This window comes from Microcebus murinus, chromosome 12 (assembly GCF_040939455.1).
Source record: "Microcebus murinus isolate Inina chromosome 12, M.murinus_Inina_mat1.0, whole genome shotgun sequence".
Lineage (NCBI taxonomy): Eukaryota > Metazoa > Chordata > Mammalia > Primates > Cheirogaleidae > Microcebus > Microcebus murinus.
In genome coordinates, this window is record NC_134115.1 from 11498049 (window position 1) to 11524384 (window position 26336).

General features: G+C 44.5%; 1 protein-coding gene across 6 annotated transcripts in view; it reads right to left on the reverse strand.

Moving 5' to 3' along the window:
* Positions 1-2828: 2828 nt before the first annotated feature.
* The window catches only part of CTSV (cathepsin V), a 551781-nt gene continuing 528273 nt past the window's right edge, over positions 2829-26336 (reverse strand). Inside the window, exons 1-8 of one of the 6 annotated variants that reach the window (XM_012736700.3) lie at positions 7994-8113; positions 6904-7042; positions 6480-6602; positions 6233-6379; positions 5821-6045; positions 5205-5367; positions 3731-3848; positions 2829-3218 (exon numbers count right to left, since the gene is read on the reverse strand). In XM_012736700.3, the coding sequence (XP_012592154.3) occupies positions 3119-3218; positions 3731-3848; positions 5205-5367; positions 5821-6045; positions 6233-6379; positions 6480-6602; positions 6904-7029 (1002 nt within the window). In that variant the 5' untranslated portion in view covers positions 7030-7042; positions 7994-8113 and the 3' untranslated portion in view covers positions 2829-3118. Of the gene's footprint in view, positions 3219-3730; positions 3849-5204; positions 5368-5820; positions 6046-6232; positions 6380-6479; positions 6603-6903; positions 7045-7156; positions 7918-7993; positions 8114-8139; positions 8211-26336 lie in introns of those variants that run through there. The other 5 variants (XM_076008548.1, XM_076008553.1, XM_076008552.1 and 2 more) reach the window with 5 other exon arrangements.

The following is a 26336-nucleotide window of genomic DNA, read 5'->3' on the forward strand; positions in this document are numbered from 1 at the left end:
ATGTGCGCGGTAGAGGAGAGCTACAGGCACAAACATGGAATTCTGATCCGAGCCATCATGCATTCTCACTAAAGCCATGTCATTAGAACATCGTCCCTTGGTATATATCCTTGTGCACCTCTCCTCTAGTCCTCAGCAAAGCTCACTCCCTATTTTCTTGCCTGGGAACCATAAGCTGGAGCCAACAGCCCACCATCCTCAGAGACGTTCTGTGTGGCTGAGACTTGTGTGGACTGTGCTGGAAGCCAGCTGGCCAGTGGCACGTCCTCGTGTCTGTGTCGCGTGGTTGGACAGGCTGGGCGGTGGCAGTGCAAGTCTCAGGGACATAAATCCCCTAGATGAGAGACTTGCCCTTATCAGGTTCCCTGAGAACCCTCCATTTCTCCCCCGCTGTTCCTTCTTCTTTACCAATTCTTTGTTTTTTTCTTGAACTACATCTTTCTGAATCTGTATCTCAAGATAATGATAGTTCATTATAAAAAAAAAAAACCTGAAATACAGCACAAAGAGAAACTGCCCTCTCATATCCTGTCCAAGATATGACACCTATGAACTCTTGAAATTGGGATCAGATGGCCCTTGTTCAGGACCTGCCCTGACCCCTAGAGGGTGGCATGCCTCTGGTGGATGCCCTGCTTGTCCCCTGGACTCCCCTTCAGAGCCCTCACCAAGGCTACGCGTGCACTGGATTTGTGCCCTGCTTTGATTTGCTTGTGCTGTGTGGGTGTGAGCTCCACAGGGAGGGGCTGTGAGCGTTTCCTTCACTTTTGTGTCCCCAGGCCCAGCACAGCACCGTCTCACAGCAGTTGCACAGTGAACGTTTCTTGAAGGCATAAATATTAAAAACAGCAAAACTTTATATATGTGAATTATGATATTTTTTAAATGCAGTACTGGAGAAAAGGGAGCAAATCTTCTAGTAATATTTTTCCTTATTATTTGCAAATAGAGATGAACATTTGTGAAGTTCAATGTTGAAAGTTTATCCGGCCGGGCGCGGTGGCTCACGCCTGTAATCCTAGCACTTTGGGAGGCCGAGGCGGGCGGATTGCTCAAGGTCAGGAGTTCGAAACCAGCCTGAGCGAGACCCCGTCTCTACCAAAAATAGAAATAAATTAATTGACCAACTAAAACTATATATACAAAAAAAAAAAAAAAAAATTAGCCGGGCATGGTGGCGCATGCCTGTAGTCCCAAAAAAAAAAAAAAAAAAAGAAAGTTTATCAACTCAGAACATAGACATACATATATTTCCCCCAGTGTTGATGCTGTGGGAAGCCCAAGCCATGGAGAGGCCCTGTGCAGGTTCTCGGGTCAATAGCCCTGAGCCCACCAGCCACCAGCATCTGTGGCCAGCCATGTGTGTGAGCCCTTGCGAATGTCCAGTCCAATCCACAGCTGTCTCCAGCACAGACAGAGACCTCCAGTGGAAGCCGTATAGCTGAGTACAGTCAGGAAATGTGAAAGATGTTTTCAGGACACTAGAGGTGGTTTGTTTTACAGTAATAGAGAACCAGTCTTTTCACTGCACTCTCCAGTGGTTCCTCTGTCCTAAAAATCCTCTTCTTGAACAGATTTATCTCCCAACACCTGGACCCCATCACTTCCACAGGGTCCCTAGCCACAGAGTCTTGTCTCAGGGGCATTGACACCCTAGTCTCTGCTAAGATACTCACCTCTTCACCTCCTCTATTGATGGCTGCTCTCCCTTCCTCCTGGAAGCCCTCCCTGACAACCTCACTCTCCCTAACAGCACCAGTTCCCAGAAGTCAGGGTCTGTCTCTTCCTCCGTGGTGATGCTTGGCACGTAGCTGGTGCTGCATACATTCTAGCTGTAGCAAATCTAAGTCCCAATTCACAGAAGGAATTTAGCTTGGGAATCTCCCAAACCTTCAGGCCACCACACTGGCTACTTTTATTATAAAATCCGAATTAATTTCACTTCAGATGCCACATTTGTCATTTTAGGTCAAAAAGCTTGAAATTTTAGCTACTAGGGAAGGCTCCTACAGGAAAGTACAGCATGACAAGTGGTCCAAACTTAGAGACTGTGGGAGGTTCTGCGGGCTGAGACCCCATTGCCCACCTCATTTCCCTCCAGGACTACAGAGTCGATTCACTGAACACTTTCACCTATTCTTTATATGTTCTTCAGTGGGAACGTGAGATTTTAAAGACACAGGTGATGGAACTCTGTGCTCTTTTAGCCAGTACAATGTGGGAAGTTTTTCCTATCTTTTTTTTTAAATAATTCAAGGATTAGGTAGCTTGGTGTAAATGCAACCACAGACTCTCATATCCGATCCTCTCACTTATCTCCCACCTGCCGAGGCCAGCACACCATCTGTAATGCCCAGCCTCAAACCGTGGACTCAAACCTTGGGAATTCCCCAGTACCTATTCTGCCTCAACTGCAAAGTGGCCACAGGGTTTCGCCAGCACTTGGGAAAGATGCCCCAAGACTTCTGTCCCATAATTTGACTGGGTTGCAACCATCTTGGGTGAAATGCACATGAGCTCTAAAGCCATTGTCTAGTATCAAAATCACACATGTCTGTTCACTTTTCTAAAAGGCGAACTTTTTCCTTATTAAAACAACTTTCCTTTGTCCTTATGTTTGACAAATTTGCTCGAATCAAGGATTGGGTCAGACACAGCTACTGGACAGCTGACATAAGATCTGCGGATCTATGACTGGAAGAGCTGGAGACTACACACTCTTCCTCCCAGAGAACCACTAGCATGGCAGTTATGTCTTTAGAGCCCCATAACGTGTGACTACACACAAAGTCAGTGCTTTAAAAACAGAAAGAAGTCCCACCACTACATCTGAAATTAAGTTGTATTTAAACAGGTAAAAATTTATACATCCTCTTAAAAACAAAAATCCAAAGTCAGTAAGTGAATTAATAATATTAATACAAACATAATGATAGCAGTAATTAAAATAGAGGTAACATTTTACCAGTGTTCAAATGTCACGGAATTCAAGTCACACTTGGATCTTTAATGATTCAAGTGTGCATCCCACATGGTAGGGGCTGGTCAGTTTTAAGATAAAATTCCTCCTCTGGACATGCTGTCCCCAGTCGAGTGCGCCTCACCACTGCCTGCCGGCTTACACGGTGGGATAGCTGGCTGCTGTGGCGATTCCACAGTGGTTTTTCTGGTCTTTGGCCATCTTTACGTAACCATCCATGCCCCATTCTTCACCCCAGCTGAAAGGAGAGCAGGATTTCCATTTCATAGAGAGAACAAAGCACGTTGGTTCATTAACAGAGCATCTAACTTAAAACAGTGTGCCAATGGCCACAGACTTAACAGAGAGAATCAGGGGAGGCACATGTTCTTGTTTATCCTTTATAAACTGCTAAGTCTAAATCCGTACACAACTCCTATCCCAGACCCAAAACTAGGACATTTCACAAACTGCAAAATCAGACAGAAAAAGGCTAGGATGTCTTTCCAGCCGGGTTATGTTTCAGAAATAAGAATATCTTCAGAATTTAGAAATACAATGGTACAAATACCACATTAATGCTCCTAAGATGTCTGGGACAGTATCTTAATGTTATAATCAAATATTAATATTCTGTGTTCAACCTAAGTGGGATACAGACTTTTGGGATTTCAGAAGTATGCTTAAAAACTTTGTGGAACTGCATCCAAATACTGACTGCAAACCAGACTTCCCTTTTTAATTTCAAATAACCATTTTGGCAATTTATACCTGTTCTTCACCAGCCAATATTTATTGCTACCCGATTCTGCTCTTTCAAATCCGTAGCCAACCACCAGAACACCATGATCCACGTCTTCACTGCTGCAATTTGGCTCAAAATAAATGCCTGGGAGAGGAGAATGACTGTTGGGGTGAGAAGCTCTGGGGGACACCTGCCAATACCCCCCATTACCACAGTAAGGGAGGCAGCCAATTCAGTGAGGGGACATACATTCCAGAGAGGACACAACAATAAGACCTGTAATTATCAAGGCTAAGAATGTAGGCCCTTATCTAAAACCCACAGAAATACAAATTAGCATAAATCCTTTCATTAAAAAACTTGCCTACTTCTGCTACAGGCTTACTGCTCAAAAAAAAAAAAAAAAAAAAACTTGCCTACTTTAGGTCCCTACTTTAAAGCAGGGATAGTTAATGGGTACAAAAATATAGTCAGATAGCTAGATAGAATGAGCAGTATTTGACAGCAAAACAAAGTGACTATAATCAACAAGTTAGGTATACTTTAAAATAGCTAAGAGTGGAATTCGAATGTTCTTAACACAAAGAAATGATAAATGCCTGAGGTAATGAATACCCCAATTACCCTGATTTGATTAATATACATTGTAATGCCTGTATCAAAACATCCCATGTACCCTATGAAGATATACAACCATTATGTACCCATAATAATTAAAAATTATAAAATATTTTTTAAAAAAGCTTGCCTAGAGGCATAAAAGACCACTCTTTGTAAGCCTGCAATTCCACTCTCAGATACCAGTTTAAAAAACAGCATAAGGTTCAGCACAGCGGCTCATGCCTATAATCCTAGCACTTTGGGAGGCTGAGGTGGAAGGACTGCCAAAGAGTTCCAGACCACCCTGAGTAGCATAACAAGACCCCTGTCTCTACAAAAAAACAGAAAAAATAGCCAGGCATGGTGGTGCATACCTGTAGACCCAACTACTCAGGAAGCTGAGGCAGGAGGATCATCTGAGCCCAGGAGATCGAGGGTGCAGTGACCTATGATGATGCCACTGCACTGTAGGCTGAGTGACAAAGCAAGACCCTGTCTGCCCCTGCCACCTCCCCAAAAGAAAACCCTGCACAGAACCCTAAAATCCTTGATCAAGAGGTTCTTTTCATATTTAATTATAGAAGTAAAAAATCTTTGGAAAAATTATAAAGACCCAACAATTAGAGAATATTTAAGAAAATTAAACTATACGATAAACTATGTAGCTATTTTTAAAAATTATGAAGTACTTATTAAATTCATGGAGATATGCTCAACATAATGTCAGATGGAAACATCAGGTACAAATATTGCACACAAAGAATGAACAACTATGTTAAATCCATGCACCCAAATATCTACATTCAATTTTAAACACCAAAGATTCCATCATACTGGTATGTCATGGTGGTTTTATATTATACTTTTTCTGCTTCAATCCCCACAAAGAATAATGCTCACCTTCTTTATAGAACTGGAAGGACTCATGGCCTGCATCGATGGCAACAGAGATAGGCCCCACAGTTGCTACTGCCTTCATCAGGGCCTTCTCCTGTCTAGGGATGTCCACGAAGCCAGTGTCATTAGCAACAGAATACTCAGGCCTGTACTTACAAGATTCATCCTTTTAAAGATAAAGGGAAAACAGACTTCATTACTGCCATCCACTTCCTGGGGAATACAACATGAGTTAGCAGTTTGCAGCTTAGCAAGACTGTTATGAATCACCCAGGAGGTAAATTGTCATTAGCTGATTTGAAATGGAAAATTAGCTTAAGTTTCTTCAATGAGGTTTCCTAGGTCTACTTGTTCACAAGAAATTTTTTACAATGGAGAAATCTGTATTATATGTAGAATGGTTTGTATATTCTGCATGTTACATAGAAGAATAGCAATATGCTAATCATCAAGTCAGAGAACTATGCAAAGGCTAATAATTTATAATAACAATACTGATAGTTTGCAGATATAGATTCTACCATACAAAATGTGAATTCTGAAAAAGGTATCTTATCCCTGGAAGTGTTCCTCTTTCCAATAGCACAGCAGGAATGAAAAGATAAGATGCTCCATTTACCACTGCCTCATATGGATAGGAGTCCTCAGAGTCCAGGCCTCCGTTCTCCTTAACATACTGGAAGGCATAGTCCATCAGGCCACCATTGCAGCCATCGTTGCCTTGAGGCCGAGAGCAGTCCACCAGGTTCTGCTCACTCAGTGAGACAAGTTTGCCAGTTTTCTGGAACATCTGTCCTTCAAGGGCACCAGTTGCACTAAAAGCCCAACAAGAACCACACTGACCCTAAAAAGGAAATTAATGAGCTGTCACACACAAAACAAATAACAAAACTTTGACAACAGCTCATATCGCAAATACTCTTTAAAAAACAGTGAACTACACATCGATCCACAGTCTACCAAAGCACAGATGTCAACTGCCTCTTGACTTTCCTGTAGAGATAAGAGGACTGCATCTGACAGCATCTCACCTGATTCTTCACAGAAGTCACATAGCCTTTCTCTCTCCAGTCCACAGATTTGGGGACCTGATGAAACAGAGGCTCTCGGAACACTTTTCCCTTCTTGTGCTTCTGGTTTCGAAAGCCATTCATCACCTGCCTGAATTCTTCATTAGTCTTCAAGGAAAAGTAAATAAAACGTTGCAAAGCAAGCGATTATTTTGGTAAAGAACTGAGGAGAGGAAGCCTAGAGTTCAGCAATCCACACCGCACTCACCATGTCACCAAAGGAGTTCATTGCCATGGTGAAGCCGTGTTTCCCTTGGCTGTATTCCTGATTGTGCAGTTCGATCATTTTCTTATTCTTCTTCCACACTGCTCTCCTCCATCCTTCTTCATTCTAGAGGCAAACATATAACTGATGGTCTTTATTTCTACCTAAACCCCAGCTCATGCTCACCAACTGGATTTGCAGACAGAGATGGACAAAAACCATGGCCAGGGATGAGTGGTTCTTCTGGGAGCTGTTCTCCAAGCTGAGACACAACAGGGACATATGTTCACAGTTGCTTATAACAGGTGCTGTTAGGTTACTGTGTTGTTAAGAACTAGCCTCTAGAAGCTACTCTCTGGCTATAAACTTCCCATAGGAAGGACCATTCTCTCCCGGGTCTCTCTGAATAGTTTCAGATGTTACCAACCATGTGGTATTGTTTTCTGTGCTTTGCCTTCCACTGACACCACTGTGCATCTATACTGCAATCAAGTGTTGGAGCAGCTGAGGTTATTCCCACGCAAAAGGCAGCCAGGATGAGTAAAAGATTCATGTTTCAAAAAAACCTACAAAAGGAAAAGAATTGAGTATCGTATTAGACCAATCCTTCTAAAAATCTATTTTATGCCAATTAAGGCCACCATGGTAGAATAAAAATATTTATTTTCCCAAGCATTTACCCAAGAACTGTAGAAGAGGCTAGGATGTGGTTGAAGAAAAACAGGCCCCTGGAGGTATTAGATGGAGTCAACACAATGAAAACCCACATGTCCAGAGCTCTAGGAATGGAAACAGGGTATGTATGGGATTTTAATTTAGGGTATGAGAAGGGTCTGACGGTACCTTATGGCTCAGAAGCTGAAGGCAACAGCTAGCCCAGGTTTTGTACCAATGGTACTGAGGTCTCTCAGGCAAAACCTCATTAATAAGAATGTGGGATCCCAAGTAGGATCAAAAAGATCTCCAAGATTTAGGAGGCCACCTCACACCTCTGTGCTAACGTACAATACAGCAGATGAGATATTTCTTCCAATCTCCCCTTCCTGAATGAAATCGTTACAGAATGCCTTCCCTGGAGAAACTGGGAAGGAGAACACCCACGGCTCCTGCAGACGCACAGTTGGGCCTGCGCCGCCAACAGCCAGCCCCACTCGCTCCCCCAAACCGGAGCCAGGGTCACGCAGCCTCGCCGCTGGAAGCCAGAGCCCCTCGGGTCAGTGCCTCAAAGGGGCAGTCCGCTCGGGGGCTGCTGCCCGGCTGGACCGGGTCGCGCCGCCCGCGGCTCCCCACTCAGGCTGGCTGCGGCCAGGTGACGTCGCGGTGGCCCCAGCAGGAGCACAGCATTCCGGCGTGCCGGGGGCGAGGTGTCCCTTCCGGCCTGGACAGGCCTGGAGTCGGCGCGGCCCGCTTAGTGGCCCGGCTGAGGTACACGCAGGCTGGCTGCCCGCTCAGCCGGGCCCCCGAGTGGCCTCGGCGCCTCCCTGGGGTCCCCAAACCGCCCTTCCCCGCTTTCCCACCTCCAGGCTGGCAGAGCTCAGGGCAGACGCCCGCGCTCCCGGGAGTCACTCCCACTGCGTGACTGTGTCCCTGCAGGGGGTCCCGGCCTCCAGTCCCTGTCGCTGTCCCCGTCCCGCCATGACTGGGCCTGGTCTGGGCCGCTCACCCGCTCCCGGCCGCGCAGGCGCACTCCGCAGACGCAGCTGCCGGGCTCCCGAGGTCCGCGGTTCTGGCCCAGCTGCGCTGGACTCGGGCTTTAAGGCCCCAGGCGGCCGGCCCCGCCCCCTTAGCCCTCCTGCGCTTCCATTGGCTGACCCGGCCGCTGGGCGGGGCCCCACGGCCTTCTGACCCAGAATGTGACTCAGCCGAGTCCCTACCTGTGCCAGGGCGGGGCGTGTCTGCCTCAGTGGGCCCGGGGGGAGGGGCGGCGCAGGGGAGGGGCGCGAGAACTGAGTGTTCGGCTTAACGAGCTGGGCGCGCGGTTCGAGTGAAGAAGTTTGCAGCGAGCGCGGTGTGCGTTCTCAGCCTGGCCCTAGAGTTCTTGGTTAAAATGTCCCGCAGGGCCGCGAGCGCGTAGACGCGAGTCTAGCGAGTCCTGTTTGCTGCGCAGCAAGGGTGGAGCCGCGCGGGGGAATGCAGAGCCCGCGGGCAGGAGCATTATCTCCCTGTTTCGAGGTGGCGTGCGGTTGGCTTCTGGAAGAATCTGATAGGGAAAGGCACCCTAGCAGTGGTCAAGACCAAACCCCAGGAGGGAAGGGGGCTTAGACTGTCCAGAGCCCACGTGGGGTTTTGTAATGCAGACTTTCCAGTGTCCTCCGTTCAGGGATTCTTCCCCCACCTCCTTCGCAAAAGAGGGAATGAGGTGTTTACGGAGATGCTCCGTTGATAAAAAGGAAAAAAGCGGTTGAGAATATTGGCAACTGCTATTATTCCCCCACTCTCTGGGTTGTGGATTATGATACCTTCTTTGATAACAAAAATGCTTCTCTTGAGATTTAAAAAATATAATGATACTTAATGTCGGGATTAAAGTACAAAATGTATGGGGAACGTTTTAGATAGAGGAAAAAGGATATATCTTTATGTAAGGTAGATATTAATTTATGTAATTAAGGATTTAAGGAACACAACCCAGAAACATTCTAAAGCTTTGTCATTTTTTATTACATAAAAAAAATTCATTTTAAAAAAATAACTTTTAGGGGAAAAATTCATTACCTCATGCTCTTTCCCCCATAACCTTTTTCTACACACATTTTGATCACTTTGTTAAAAATGAAGTCATACCATTTGTTTGTAAACTTATTTCTACTTAAGATTAAATTGATAGCCCTTCTAGAAGTACAATCACACTTATAATTTTTTAATTGGGATAAAATATACACATCATAACATTTTAGCCATTTGAGGTGAATAGTTCAGTGGCATTAGGTACATTCACATCGTTGTGCAACCATCACCACCATTTATCCTGAACTTTTTTGTTTTCCTAAACTGAAACTCTGTGCTCATTAAACAATAACTCTCCATTCTTCAATCCCCAAGTGCAGTATCCACCATTCTTTTTTTTTTTTTTTTTTTTTGAGAATGTTTATAGCAGCTTTATTCATAGTAGCCTGAATGAACCCAAATGTCATCACTAGGTAAACAGGTGAACCACTTCTGGTGTATCCATGTAATGGAATACTATCCAACAACGAAAAGGAACAAAATACATCAAACTACATGCAACAACATAAATGAATCAAAAACATTATGCTGAACAAAATAAGCCAGGTACTAAGGTGTACAGACTATATGATTCCATTGTTATGAAATTCTTTTTAACAATCTCATTTATCTTGAAGAAGGCAAGTAGTGGTTACCTAAGGTTTGGAATCCAGGAGTAGAAGGACAGATTGGGAAGTGGCATAAGAAACTTTAAAAAATCTATTCACTTACTGATGAACATTTGGGGTCTAGTTTGAGGCTACTATGAAAAAACCTTTATAAATATTTTTGTACAACTCTTGTAGTTACTGAAATGCTCTAAGTTTTGATTGTTGTATTAATTATATGAGTATAGACATTTGTCAATATGCATCAAACTGTACACTTAAAATGGAAGTATCTTGTTTTATGTAAAGTATATGTCAAAAAAATCAGTATCATCCATTCTATTTCCTGTCTATATGAATTTGACTATCGTATTAGGTGATTATTCCTTTTTAAAAAAATCCATATCTTCATCATTATGTTACATGTGTGGATGTATTTATTTAGAGAGGAAACATTTTTCTGTGTATTAAAATATGTCCACATTTGTGCGTGTGTATATATTTCTAGGTGTACATGTAGTTATCCCCTCCATGTGTGAAAAATCCAGACTTTGCTACATGTTTTGGGAGGGCAACAAAGGCAACCCACTGAAATGCCCCGTAGTGGTCTCACTCTTGTGTCCAGGCAACAGGCATTAGGCTTGGGGTGTCAGAACCATGTATTTCCTCAATGTTAAGAATATAAGTTTTTGTTCTAGGGGAAAGCAGTGATAGTTGAATGGCCCTTTGAGGGCTCATGGGGTCCCTGTTCCTCTTCTTTATGCCTTACTTCCCTGGAAAACCAGTCAGAACATATAGAATACATTTTAACTATGATATTTGTCTTAGTTTCTTTTCTGTTACTTACAATAGCATACCTGAAACTGTGTAATTTATAACAAACAAAATTCATTCCTTATATTTTAAGAAGCTGGGAAGTCCAAGGTCCAGGGGGTATTTCTGGTGAAGGCCTTTTTTCTGGTGGGGACTCTGCAAGGTCCCGAGGTGGCTAGGGGAATCACGTGGGGAGGGGGCTGCCCTCTTCCTCTTCTTGTAAAGCAAACAGCCCCACTCCCAAGATAATGTATCAATCCATTAATCCATGAATGGATCAATCCATTCATGGGGACAGAGCCCACATGATCTAATCACCTCTTTTTTTTTTGAGACAGAGTCTCACTTTGTTGCCCAGGCTAGAGTGAGTGCCATGGCATCAGCCTAATACTCCTGGGCTCAAGCAATCCTTCTGCCTCAGCCTCCCAAGTACCTGGGACTACAGACATGAGCCACCATGCCTGGGTTATTTTTTCTATATATATTAGTTGGCCAATTAATTTCTTTGTATTTATAGTACAGACGGGGTCTCGCTCTTGCTGAGGCTGGTTTCGAGCTTCTGACCTTGAGCAATCCCCCTGCCTTGGCCTCCCAGAGTGCTAGGATTACAGGCGTGAGCCACTGCGCCCGGCCTAATCACCTCTTAAAAGGCCCCATCTTTCAATACTACCACATTGAAGGTAAGTTTCAACATGAGTTTTTGGGGACACAAACATTGAAACCGTAGCAATATTTCAGTTTATGCTCTTAGGAAATAAAAGCAGTATCTTTATAGCATTATGTACCTGGAGTAACCACATTTGTCTTGGTTCTAGCTTTGCAGACTGTAGGGTCCCGGATGTTCACAGAAACAGCTCCAAGTTTCCACTGAAAGCTTAGACCTCACCTAGTCCTTGAGGATTTCCCTAACAGGGGGTGTGAGAGAAACTACTGAGATTACTGAGAGAGAGAGAGAGTTGTTGGCTTTGCTCTATAGCGTCTGCTTAGCTGAAGAGCCTTAGAAGCTGGATTCTGGCCTCCGGGCTCTCAGGAACACCATTCCTCACCAGCAGGGGTGACATGTCGACCCTATTATTTGTGGAGGAATTAGAAACCAACCTTGCAGCTTTGTCAGGCAGACAGCTTATGAAGCCAAAGCCTCTGGCACCTGATCCAGGGAAGATGTTACGAGCACCTGCAGGATGAACACATGTTCTGCCACCTGCTAAACAAGCCCTGGGGTGCTTGCCAGCTTCTGGGTTGCCCAGATCACTTTTTTGCCTGAGCATAAGAGTAGACCAGAAGAGCTTGTTGATTCCATGAGATTATGACAACTGGGCTGTACCTGGAGGCAGGAATCCAGGCTATTATCCACAACTGCAGCCTGAAGAAATGGGCCCCAAACCGATCTTCCCAGTGAGTGTTGGGGCTGTAGCCCATGGGTGGTCCCTCTTGCCATTTCCAGCTTCCTCCACCAGAGAGACTGGCATTGGGGATCTTTATTTCTCATAGCCTCTTCGAGGGCACAGGCTTTGGTTTTGGCCCTCTCTGGGTAAGGTCTCCCACATTGGAGTTGCTGTAATGAAAACTATTAGCAACAACACGGCAGCATAGAAGCAAGTCCTCTGCTAACAGTAATTGCTGATGATGCTGTCTTCTGGAGAACCACCCTAGTGACTGGACATCTGCCTCGGTGCAATGCTGATGATAAAAACCCACCCCTGCTTTTGTCAGTCATCAGGAGGGTTTCCTTGTCTGGATGGAGGAACTGAAACCCACAGGCCAGCCCAAGTTTGCCCAAAGCAGTCACTGGGACACAGTAGTCCCTCGTGTGGGGAGCAGGACTAATGCCCTTGAGTTGCTTGTAGGTGACTCCTTATTGGTCGGGGAATGTACTAGTATTTTCAGCAAATCTTGAATCTGATGAAACATGTGACTGAAGTGGCCCCCAGGTTCAGAACAAACTAACACCACCATGACCTGTGTTTATGGCAATCAGGTGGAGTCAGGAGAGGGAATGCATGTTGTACTCCTATCTTGATTAACAATAACTCCGACCTGTGGGAGGATGGTCACATCCCGTCTCTTGTACCATGGGGCTGTGACGAGTCAGGCCCCAGTGCTCGTGCATTCGGGTGGGGCCTCCTCGCCACAATGAGACAAGCACGCACAGGGGGGCTGCAGGCCCTCCCCACTTCCATCAGCATCCTCCAGCCTTCCCCGTGACTACTCTCATTTGTACTCCCGAGTGATTCAGAGATCTGGTCCCAACTGGCTAAAAGAAAGGTTCATAAGTCTTTCTAGAAACTCATCAATAAATAATCCACGGATTACATTGAATATATCCCCACTAAAAACATCCCTGGAAATTCAGACATTGTAACTCTCTTCCTGAATGTCTTTCCAAGGTCCCAAGTGACCAGATGGTCCGTAGACAACACCTTCCACAGCAAAGTGGGAAGGGACAGGTGAGAGCCAGCTGACCTTTCCTGGGATCCAGACTGTAGGGACTGTTTAGAACACAGGTCCACTTTAGAGAAGCTGCTTAGTGTTTAGCACTCACAAGAATGTCACAGGTTCAAGAAAATTCAGGAAAGCATTCAGAGGAGAGAGAAGGAGCAGAGATGGAGACACCTGGTTAGCGTGGCCAGAGTCGGGGTGGGGGTGTGCGCTCCACGGCTAGGGGGAGCAAATGCAAGCTGTGGAGGAAGGGAAGCAGCAATGCAAACAGAAAGGACACTGTCCTGATAACTTCCTGACTCAAGAGAAAGGGCTGACTGCAAGAGGAGAAAAGAAGAGAGAGGACTGTATGCTGAGCTGTCAGCAACATTTGAAGTCAATGAAAATCAGACATCTATAGACACATGACTTTGGTTTCCTGTTAGGAGAAACAATGCCAGTCATTATTTTTAAAGACTTTAATATTTTGGGAAGGAGGTTTCCCATTTGAGGTTAGATTTAGTTTTTTTTTTCTCTTCTGAAACACATTTTGTTCATGATTTCTACTTAATTCAGAATTTCTGCCTGTGTAACAACTTAAGCTGGTTGACCTAGAATGCAGAATACATGAAAGAAAGAAAAGGAAGGAAGGAAGGAAAGAGAGAGAGAGAGAGAGGGAGAGAGAAAGGAAGGGAGAGAGAGAAAGAAGAAAAGAGAAGAAAAGGAAAGAGAAAAAAATCCTATAAAACTCTCAACACAAAGTGTTTCTGCAAGTAAGCAAGGAATTCTCACTCCTGTACCAGGGAGCTACACAGTGGCTGGACCCCTTAGAGGCCACAAGGCCACTGGCCATGACATTTCAATGAACTATGAAACAAAACAGAGACCTGCCATTCCACCGTTATGCCTCTAGTCCTTAGGTCTGGATGGTAGATAGTATTCACTCATTCTACAAATATTTATTTAGGGTTTTAATTGTTTGTAAGTTGAATGGTGAGCACAGTGGTCGACAGGCACACACAGACAATAATCAAGCAGAGTAATTAAGAATGCTGATTTTGGAATTAAATACTTCTGGGTTGAAATCATTGTTCTGCTTCTTCAGTCATGTGACCTTGAGCAAGGCACTTAAATCTGTAGATGTGCTCACCTGGGACAGGGGAATTAAAAATGCCCTCTCCGTGGGTATTGTGAGGATTAAGGGGGATAAGTTAAGCAGTGTGTAGTGTACATTCCCCAGCACAGACTGCTATTATTCTCCTTAAAGATGTTTTGGAACGTTAGAGTGCCCCTGGATCACGGAGACACCCTTGCTGGGGTAATATCATAAGATATGTCACTGAAGATTTTAGATAGAACTATCAGACAACTCAGAAAAGTAATAGGGCATGTGACAAGCCCTTGAGAGCTAGGGAGACTCGGGCACCTGAGGCCTTAGGACAAAGCAGAGATGGACAGATTAGGGACACGAGGCCATGTGGCCTCGACACACTGCCTCTGGTGAGCTCTGCTCTACGATTTGATGTAAGGTAAGGAACTCCTGTGCCCTGGGGGTTTCTCGACCAGACCAGCTCGCTTTCTCCCCAGTTTTTCATTGGTTGTGTCATGCGCTGAAATTGGTCACCTGTGGACATGATCTCCAGCCGATAGCCAGTCTTTCCAGCCACTGATCCGTCTGGAAAGCTTGCGTTCTTCCCCTTCTCCTCTTGCATTCTCAGAAACACAATAAGCACATCAAAAATGACTTTCTTGTCTTCTAGCAAGAAAAATAAAGACTGTCTTGACTTCTAGTGGACCGCCCACCACCATGTCTGTCCCGGCAAACAGGTCTTGCAGCCGACGTGTGAACGTTTGCCTTCAGACTCCAGTCTCTGGGTCCTGGCCTCTTCATAACTTAATGAAAAATGTATTGATTTGTTGTAAGAACATAGACTACGTGAATGTTTAATTACCAGATAGAGAAATTAACCAACCAGCTCCCGGGCTCGTGAGCAATAATGTCCCACATTCCCTTGACATGTTCCCAGACAACAAGCCCTGCATGGAGCTGGCTCCATTCCCTCCCCTTGGCACTTCCAAGGAGTACCTTGTTGGTGGCTGTTTTCAAGGATTCTCTTAGGGACTTTGGTCATTGTCCTTCTAGTAGTTTCATTCACTGCTTCTCAAGAATGTTTTAGGTAAAAAAACAAATAAAACATGTAATCATTATGACAAACATAGAAAATACAAATAAGCAAAACAAGAACAAAAACCCACAAACTTACCAAAAATATCACTGTACTTTTTCTCTTTTTCATTTGTAACTCACATCATTTTATTTAGTTCTGCAACAGTCTTGTGAGGTCTTAATCCCATTTCACAAACAAACATGTTCAGAGAGATTGTGACAAGATTCAAGTTATTAAGTCATCTCTGCCACCATCCTATTTGGGTGGATATCTCTTTATGAGAGAGGAGTTGAAGAACAGGAAAACATTAAGTATATAATGGCAGATGTGTGTAAACTGAATGCTGGGCCGTGGCTTTTCAGTGCAGGCAAGAGGCCATTGTAATTTGCGAAACAAGGACACCTATGCCCTAATTTCTAGAAAAGACATATGAGGTTCTGTGAATTTAATATGTGTCAAAATACATTGAATTCTCGATGAAAAGGTAGCAGATAAACCTAAGACATTATTATAGATGGTAGTTGTAGTACTAACAGATTAATATCTTACTTTCATATAGTTCTTACGTGAAATGAGATTGCTCAGAATACTTGATAAACATTATCTAATTAACACAGCACTCTGTGAGAGTAAAGATATCAAAGATTATTTAGCTCTTAAATTCATCATTTTCCTCCCTTTTTTATTTCAAAATATTACGAGGGTACTAATGATTTTGGTTACATGTGTCGATTTTGTTATGCTTGAGTCAGGGTTATCAGTGTGCCCCTCACCCAGATAGTGGTCACTGTACCTGTTAGGTAGGTTTTCTCCCATCCCCTCTGTCCCCCTTCCCTCCTGCTGGATTTCCAAGGAGTTTTACTTCCCTCTGTGTATATGTGTCTTCATTGGTTAGTTCCAGTTGAATAGTGAGTACATGTGGTATTTGCTTTTCCATTCTTTAGATACTTCACTTAGGATAATGGTCTCCAGTCCCATCCAAATTGTGGCATAAGGCCTTAATTCATCCTTCCTCATGGCTGAGTAGTTATTCCATAGTATACATATACCACATTTTGTTAATCCACTCATGAATTGATGGGCACTTGGGTTGATTCCACATCTTTGCAATTGTGAATTGTGCTGCAACAAACATTTGAGTGCAGGTGTGTTTTTGATAAAATGACTTCTTTTCCTTTGAGTAAATACTCAGTAGTGGGATTGCTGGGTAGAATGGTGGGTTTACTTTTATTTCTTTGAGGAATCTTCATAGTGTTTATTTTTATTTTTTTATTTTATTATCTTTATTTTATTTTATTTTCATTTCTGATTAACTGAAGAAGTGTCATACTGTTTTCCATAGAGGTTGTAATAATTTGCAGTCCCACCAACAGTGGGACTATGTATAAGTGCTCCTTTCTCTCTGAATCCACACCAGCATCTATTGTTTTTGGACTTTTTAATAAAAGCCATTCCAACTTGGGTAAAGCGATATCTTATTGTGGTTTTAATTTGCATTTCCCTGATAATTAGTGATGTTGAGCATTTTTTCATATGTTTATTGCCATTTTTCTATCTTATTTTGAAAAACTTCTGTTTATATCTTTTGCCCGCTTTTTAATGGGGTTGTTTGTTTTTTCCTTGCTGATTTGCTTGAGTTCTGTGTAGATTCTTGTTACTATCCCTTTATTGTATGTTTAGCTTGCAAATATTTTCTCACATTCTGTAGGTTGTCTGTTTGCTCTGTTGATTGTTTCCTTAGCTGTGCAGAAGCCTTTTAATTTAATCAAGTCCCGTTTTTATTTGTTTGTTTGTTGTTGTTGTTTAGTTTTGTTTTGTTTCTAATTTTTGGTGTTGCTGTGATTGCCATTGGGGTCTTCTTCATAAGTTCTCTGCTTAAATTCATCTTTAAATTGGTGAACAATTTTTCCCCACAGTTGCTGTAACATTCAGTTTGGACAGCCTTTGCTCAGCTCATCTGTTTGCTCACCAGTGTCCTCCCTCTTGTTTTCTGCCTGATATCTGCCCTCAAAGTTCAGTCCAAATCCTTTCTCCTCTACAAGTTACTCCAATGCATCCCTCTCTGCACTCACTTTGTACTTAAAGTTAATATTACACAGTTCAAAATTGAACTGCCTTCTAATTAATTGAAATATGGCACCTTGATCTCCTTGATTGGACTGAGGAGATTGGATTCACAACATTGCTAGTTCTGAATTCTGAACACTTCTTCAATGTGGAGGAATAAGAATAAGGAACACAGGAGGCCTAAGCCAGGCTGATGAGGCAAGAGTAAGAACACAGAGAGGGCCCTGGAGGACCTGCGTGGCTCAGCACTCAGCATTTAGCTCAGAGTCACAGTGGGCTTGGATGGTCCAAGGCACAGAAGTCCTTCATTGTTGCCAATCACTGAGCTAGCGCTTCCCCAAGCACTGTAGTCGGAGACAGTGGGCGGAACTCCACCCCGGACCCTGCCGTGTTCCAGATGGGAGGCTGGCCATGGCTGTGCTCCTTCTGGGGCAGCCCCTTCTGGGGAAGTGAGGGCCTAAGGACAGGAAGGGTGATGCAGTCCTGTTCTGCGTATGGCTGCAGGAACCAATGTGACACAACTGTACTTCTTTTTGGTCTCGTGGGGCCAGTAGTCAACTGGGAAATATTGCTCAATTACGTGCCAAGCACTGCGTTCACTCTGCTGTGCACTGTGGTATTTGATCATCCTATTTCACAGCCAAGTAAACTGAAGCTTAGGGAGGTTATGGAACTTGCCCAAGGGCACAGGGCTAGTAAGTGAGGAGGCCAGGATTTTATCTCAGAAGGAGAAACTCCAGACAAACTGCTGGGCTGTACCAGACCCTAGCACTGAGGGTGACCAGTCTTTAAGAGAATTGCAGGAGGATGCCAGTGAAGGGTTTATGCTAAACTACCAAGAGACCACGCCCTTCCTGATGCCCCAGGCCAGAGGTCATTTCCCAGCACACAGTCCCTGCCCCCATCTACTGCTTCCATTCGAACCTTCTCCAAAGCACTTTCTTGTTTTCTGTGACACTCCATTAAGTTTCAGGGGAAATCTTACCTTCTCTCTTCAGGAACCACCCCCACCTGCTTTCCTAGCAAAATATCCCCCCACATAGGAGTTACTTTGTTAAAAGTGGCTCCTGTAGCAGGTGTGGGGCGGTAGAGAAGGGAGACTACTCAGATTCTGACCCTCCCCAACCTGTGGACCTGTGGAATGTGTAATGCAAGGGGAGCGATACTTTTTCTGTGAAAATATGAATGTTCTTTTCCTTTCTGTGTTCTGTTCACTGGGACATCTCCCCTCTACAGCCAGGGGTATTGTTGTCTCACAGATGACCAGAATTTTACAACAGGAGACAAACAGAAAAAAGAATCAATGTTCAGCATCAGACTTCCCAGATAGAATTTCTCAGTCCACAATGGTCCTGAAAGCCAAGATTGAAGAAAGAGGAAAAGGTTTTCTAAATTGCAGAAGCCAATCTGACAACCTTTCGTATGAACCGAGAGGTCAATGTTAACAAAGAATTAAATGTCCATGACCTGGTGGAGTTAAAGGAACAGGAGAGAAGGATCCCCAGGACTGGGACAGGGGCAGGGTTTCTGTGAGGGGCTGAGAGCCATAGTCTGCTTGCGCTCATGCCTCGGCTGGACTTACAAGGCTTGCGCTCTGGAAGATTCCCACATGCAGGCTTGGCACAAGGGTGGAGAGGCAGGTCAGATATCTCTGGGTGTTGAAAGGCAGCAAACAGAGTTCTCAGAAAGCCCCAGGACCCTTTGCACAACCATGGGGAGGCAGACTGGTTTCCTCAAGAATGAGAGAGACTAGATTTTTCATGGGGTCCAAGGCAGATTTACTTTAAGAAGATGTCAACCGGAAAAAAGCCAAAGTCTGCAAAATAATTTTAAAGAGATTTATTCTGAGCCAAATTTGAGGACCATGACCCGGAGCCACTCTCAAGAAGCCTTGAGCAAGTGGGCTCGCTGTGGCTGGGTTACAGTTTAGTTTTATACATTTTCAGAGAGACAAGGGTTACAGGCAAAGTCACAAATTAATACATGAGAGGCATACATTGGTTTGGCCCAAAAAGGTGGGACATCTTGAAGCGGGGGCTTACAGGTTATAGGTGGGTTTAAAGATTCTTTGGCTGGCAATTGGCTGAGAGAGTCAGACTTCATTTAGAAGACCAGAAAGGATATGCTTACTTTAAGATAAGGGTATGAGCACTCTGGAAGGTCTAGACAGGAGGACATTTTAAATTTACAATAGGCGCCTGCTAGGATGCTTTAAGATGCTTTAAATTTAAGAATAGGCATCTGCTAGGATGCTTGAGTTAAGATATTTTAAATTTATGATAGGCATCTGCTAGGATGCTTGAGTTAAGATATTTTAAATTTATGATAGGCATCTGCTAGGATGCTTGAGTTAAGACAGGGCTTCTTATCTTTTAGGTGATGTTATTGCCATACCAGAATTGAGTTGGGAAGTAAGCCACCACTTCATTTGGTTAACAAAAATCGCTTAGTGGGAATTTACCATTTGTCAGCCTGACCCAGCTGGCCTCCTTAGGAAAGAGTTTTTAGCAAAAGAAAAAGATCAGAGTTCAGTCCTCAAAGAATACAAGAATATGATAGCTCTGTAAAGTGTGATAGAGTAATTAAGTCACAGGGCAGGGTTACATCATGGGTGCAACAGAAAGGGGCTCATTAATTTCCAGAAAGTGAAAGGAAATGGTAGACTATTGATGAAACCTGGAGAATTCAAGTTCACAATTGCTTTTAGACCTGTCCTATGCCTCCGGTGGCCACAACTTAACATCCAGTTCTACTTAGGCACTAGCAGGGATAAAGACTGACAGACAGAAAAGAGAACGTTTTCACTCCTCCGCCTTGTGCACTCAGCCTTGGGGGCTTGCTCCTGCCTGGTGAACTCTTCCCCTCTCTGCACATCGGTACCCCACAGCTTCTCTGCATTGCTGTCGCATAGGGGAACTATTTTTGGCTGATGACCCACAACTTGCATAGGGGAATGTTCAGTGAAATCTGAGGGATCTACCCAGTCTGGGTACAAGTCCCATCCAGTCTGTGTCCAGGAGTATTTTTAGAATGGTCAGGGCTTAGAGCCAGGGGCCGCCTACACAGAGGCTTTGTGCAGGGTGGACAGACACAGCCCCGAGGGCACACGGCAGGATGAGTTGAATGCAGGCTGGAATCTGGGCCCCATGGGCCCTCCACCCAGGCAGGCCCTTCTGTGCAGTCTGCGAAGTTTGCAGGGCTGGGCAGACAGTGTGCTCGCAAGGCACAGAGGCTCGCTGCTGCTGCTCAGCGCTCAGCTTCTGGCATGCTCTGGGCAGGCAGCAGGCAAGGCCGGCTCGCCACACTCTCTCTCCAGGACCAGGCGCCTGGTCGTGCCCTGGCTCCGCTCACCAGTCTCCCAGGCTGTCCCCACTGCCTCGGAAGAGTTCCCACTGCTAGCGTGCCCAACCTTTTCTCCTGCTCTTGCCAAGAGGTGGCAAGAGAGCTTGCCTTACCCACCTGCCCACTGGGAACCAAACTTCATTTTTTTTTTTATTGTAGCAAAGGAGATATAACCATTCAGTGGCATTAAGTTCATTCTCTGTCATGCCACTGTCACCACCATCTGTCTCCAGAACTTATTCATAGTCCCAAACTGAAACTCTGAACCCATTAAACACTAACTTCCTATTCCCCTCTCCCAGCTCCTTAATTTTAAATGGAATGAAAATCATATTCTTGAAATAATAATGTCAATTTCATGTTGACTTTCTTCTTGGCAAACTTCCCTTGATCCAGGCAGAGGTAGCCATTGTCTTTCTAACTATCAGGATTATGAAAGATTAAATGGAAAGAAAAAGAGCCCAATGTTTAACTTCCAAAACCAAATTTTTGAGCTCCTGGATTTCAACAAAAAGCCAGGCTTTATAAAGGAAGGCAAAATATCCTTCCAAATTCCAATAGGCTCCTGCAAAGCTGGTTGGCCACCTAGGATGGCCTGATTCCAGATCGCCTTGTCTTGCGCCACAGCTGCCTTTAGGGGATACAAACAACCAGCGAGCAGCATAACAGCGGCTTTAACAGACAAGCAGCTACCTTGGACGAGGCGTCGAGACTTGTATATAACCTAGAAGACAGCAGGGAATGAGCGGCACAGGAGGCAAGTATTAGCTCTCTTTGGAATTATGAACAAAACTGCTTTTCCAATGGGTCCCTGTTCAAGAAGAGACCTACTGGACCCCTGTATTGCGTGGCAGGTGATGCTCTGGCTCAACTGTGAGACTTCCATGTTTCTTCCTGTGCCCTTATTTTAAGAGCAGCCGGAAATACTGCACTTCCTAAAGTGTAGCCCTTCCTGGAGAAGAGCAGATGAGCTTTATAATATTCAGGGGACAGAATAAACATGGCCATATTTCATGGCCTGAAAGGGGCCTGAAATCTTTCCCTGCACTTCTGTTCAGAGTGAAGAACAAAGGCTTCTGAGCAAACAAAACACGACAATAAACCTTCGAAGCCATGCAGCCCATGATGAACTTGTCACTAGTCCAGTGAAATGAAGAAAAATAAGGACCACAGAGTGTATTCTTCCCTAACATTACATTACTCCATTAAAGGAAATGTCCATTTTTCTAAGACTATAATCTTCCTACTTTCCTTTCTTTCTTTCCTTTTCTGTCTTTCTTTCTCCTTCCTTCCTTCCTTAAATTCTTTCTTTCCTAGTTTATTTAATCTGCTTCTTTCTTTTGGGGGGTTATGATCGGTGACATCATTTGATAGTTCTTTTTGTTTCTTTTGTTTTTTCAGCATATTATGGGGGTACAAATGTTAAAGTTATGTATATTACCCATGCCCCCCTCCCCCCTTTAGTCAGAGCTTCAAGCGTGACCATCCCCCAAACATTGCACATCTCACTCATTGTGTTTGTATATACCCATCCCCTCCTCCCCCCTCCTACCTGCCTAACACCCAATAAATGTTTTTCCTATATGTCCACTTGGGTGTTGATCCATTAATACCAATTTGCCGGTGAGTACATGTGGTAGTTCTTTTTGTTTCTAAGTGTTCTTTGCAAAAAAAGTTTCAGTTCCCTGTATTCTTTATAAAATTTTACTATTTCATGAAATTTCCAAAGTGTGGGAACCACTCATGCACAGCAGGGCTTCTCAGAGTTAAAGAATCATTAAAAAAAAAAAGCTACTCTTTATTGGAAATGGCTGCAAGGGGCAGAAAAAAGTAAAATTCATTTTTATTTCTTATTTTCAAATGAAAAATGAACATGATAATACCAAAATGATGAATGAGAATCTAATCAAGGCTTTAGTCTACCTTTGTCCAGTTTATGGAGGCATAAGTTAAAATGTCACAGGGGGAAAAAATCAGATAAACCTACAAGATAACTGGTTTTGCATTTTTGCCCTGTGGCTGGGTGTTCTCTACATGGACGGCCTGTAGTGGGGTCTTTGCTATTTATGGCTTATTTTGATTCAAGGTCCTCCAATAGCACATGTCCGGCTACCAAGGTGAGCAGCAAAGTTTGGAGGCTGAACCCTCGGTACCTGGGCTGGATGGCAGGAGAACCATGCAAAGAGAATGGGCCAGGGCACAGGTTAAACTGCCTTCCCAGTGAATGGAGCCTGCGCAGAAATTCAGGTCATAAAGCCAGACAGAGAATGGCATCAATGACAAATTGAATAATGAGTGTTAGCATCAAGGAGCATTTGAAATTAGTCACTAAACAATTAAAACTGAAATGCCATAGCTTTTCCTATAAAACTGAAATCCTATAGCTTATACAAGGTCTTTCCTGGAAGTATCCAACCATTGTTAATATAACGAGAACATAGTATATGGCTGGATACTTTCTGGACAGACATGGCATATAGATTATATATACATATATATATATATATATATAAACTTTATAGAAGTACCCAGATTTGGTGACAGTCCTAAACATTAATATGATATTACTAATTATGGGTTTGGAAGTTGAAAGGTTTCTTAAATTGCTGATAACTATAATTACTGAGTTAATTATTTTAGTCTTTCATAGTAGTGGAATGAATTTTCTTTTCATTCTTGCTAAAAGAGTAATATAATAAAATCTGTTATATGTGGCAAAAAGTGTAGTGAAATTGATCATAAAGTATGTTAGCAGTTAATAAAACAATATTTTCTGGGAAAACAAAGAAAAGCAACAATGCAAATTCAATTTTTTTTGCTCAGCAAGAGATGCTTTCACTCCTTGGATTTGAATTGTTGTGTACCAAAAATCAAAAAACATGTAGTTCATGTCCAGGTGAAAATACAGAAAAAAAGCACATAAAGATGTTTATCCAAGCTTTATTAATAACAGGGAATAATGCCTGAGTGTTTCACAGTGGGGGTTGGGACATAACAACATTATTGTAGCATTATGCAGCCATTAAAGCTAATGCTTCTGAAAAGCTTCTAATAACATTGAAAAATATCTATGTCATAATCTCAGGGGAAAAAACACAGAATATAAAACTGAACCCTTCTATGACTTCAGCTACATTAAAATGTCTCGATAAAGCAGCCAAAGGGAGTAAAACTTCCATTGCCTCAAATTGCCTGATAAGCCAAGGGCACTGCCCGTGGCCGTGGAGGGCGGGTGGGGGAGGGCAGCGGCTGCGGACTCCCAGCTCCGGGGCAGGGTCTGGACCCTCAGTCGTCAGTGTCTGCTTTCTCCTTCCGTGTGAATTCGGGTCAGAGAATCCCGTGACTTGGAGGAAGCAGCCCTGGCCTCACTCTCAAATGACTGGCCTTCCCTTCTTGGAAGACAGAGCCATTGTCATCCAGGCTGGCTGTGACACAACCTGACAGCTCTGCAGGACTCTGTGGGGCTGACGCTGGGGCTGGGGCCTCAGAAACCAGTGGTGGCACAAGGGGGAGGGGCAGAGCGGAAGGAAGTCCTCAAGATGTTCTCCTTACTCATGTTCATTGCGGGAAACGGACACTCACAGCTGAGTCAGCGAGAATCAAGGCTCATGGCCAGAAAAACAAGCCCTTATTTACAGAGAATTGCTTACCACGTACCCTCCTCAACACACATATATGTGCACACACACACATACACACACATGCACACACATACATATACACATGCGCTTACATGCAGTGCCAAGGACAGCCCAGGATCCCTGAGGACGTCTCCCCCACCAACCCCACACTCACACAAGTCTTCACTGCTTTCTGATCAAGAATTGGCCAAATGGTTCCTGGAAGACATTAGCAGCTCTGACCTGGGGCGTTTCCCGGGTTCCTTTCTGCCCAGCGGAGGTGGAAGGGGGCTAACTGCTACTTAAAACCACCTTTCAGGGGTGCCCTCTGGTTCACTCTCTCTGGCCAGGGCATACAGCTGGGGCAGACAAGCCTGTCCCTTTCCTGGGCCCATGTCTGGAAGCTGCGGAGGATTGGGACCTTTAGCCTCTCATCAGCATGTGACTTTGGTTGCAATGGCAAAGTCTAACCTCACCCTCACGTTGCCACCCACAGCCCAGCTACAGTCTCTGAGCCCTGACAGCAAATTCCTTAGGCAGCTGTGGAGTTGAGCCCTGGGCCTGGTCGCTGAGCCAGGGCACAGCCTGCACTCGGCTCTGTGTCCCTGTTGCCAACATAGGACTGGCACCATCGTGGGTGCTCAGCGACCCTCGGGAGAATGATGAATTGGAGCTCGCTACTCCTCCTAAAAAGCGTGGCCTGATTCAGTCCTAAAGAATCCAAAGTCCTGCAAAGACTATGGCGCCATCCCATGCATGGATTCACATTGGGGAAAATAATTAACTGCAAACAAAACTCTCACTTCTTCCCCTGTAGGATGACCTCTTTAAAGGTTTTTTGTTTGCTTGGAAATAACAAATCCCAAATTCTTTCAAAAAGCAATCTTTCACTTTTTTCATGTCCCCTTTTTGGGGGTCTCTGCTTTGCTGGGCTGCTCTCCATACAGTGGGTGGTCTTGACATTACTCTGCCAACTTTTTGTTACCAGACTTTCTTAGGTTCCAGTGTGATCTTTTTAACTTCTATTCAAAAAATTGTAAAAGATACATAAAACTTACCACTTTGACCATCTTGACCTGCACAGATCGGTGGCACTAAATACACTCACATTGCCGGGCAACCATGACTAATTCACCTCCAGAACCCTTTTATCTTGCAAAACTGAAACCATCTTTTAACCCTTAATGAAAGCCTCCCACGTCTGAGCTCAGGCGTCCTGACTGCCCTCTGGGTTTCACGGCCTGGCTGGCATCAGCAGCTGCTTATGCAGGAACAGCCAGGCGGCCCTGTACTTGGCAGTGGCTTTTGTGGGATCAGCCCAGCCGGGGTCAGTAAGACTGGTATGGACTCTGGACGTCGAAGGCCAGATGTAGTCTCATGATTTCTGTGCATCCTGTAGTTGTCATTGTGACTCCCTTTATACAAAACAGACTGCCAGAATCTGCCCAGAGTTCTGATCCTTTTCAGAAGGTGTGTGAATCCAGATTTGGGGACTCACTGGAACTCCCACAAGGGCCCTCAAGCCTACACCCTAGAGGTATGAGTCCTTGGGATGCTTTTGTCCATACTGGAGACCTCAGGCACCCCAGGGTGACCCAAGATTGGACTTGGTGCTGAGGAACACCCATGACACAGCCCGGGGGGATGAGGAACATGTTGCCCGAGTGCATTTCACAGCAATTGGTAGAGAAAAGGTCCGAGATTGGCTTTTCCTTCTGGCTCCCAATACCTTACATCTTCTGATGCTCACAATGGCCCCAGGAGGTGAGCTTGGTCTGGTTTCCTCCCTCCTGCAGGGGGTAGAGCCGCCTTTGCCAGACAGTTTCAGCCTGACCAGAGTTTCTGGTACAGAAGATCCCAAACGTCCCCCTGGAATGTCTCCCACGGCATTTTGCATGATGGAGCAGTGAGCTCAGTGATCCTCAAGCTCTTGACCTATGGATTGTAAAGATTCCTGAGTATGCTGCAAAATGTCAGGCGTTCAGGGGCCCCATAACCATATGAACAGGTGCATTAGGGCCCTTGCAACACTTGGCATTTGTCTGCCAGCATCCTACCTGCCCACTCCTTATTCTGCTAACAGAATCTCCTTCTTGGGGAGAACTCTTCCTCCTCCAA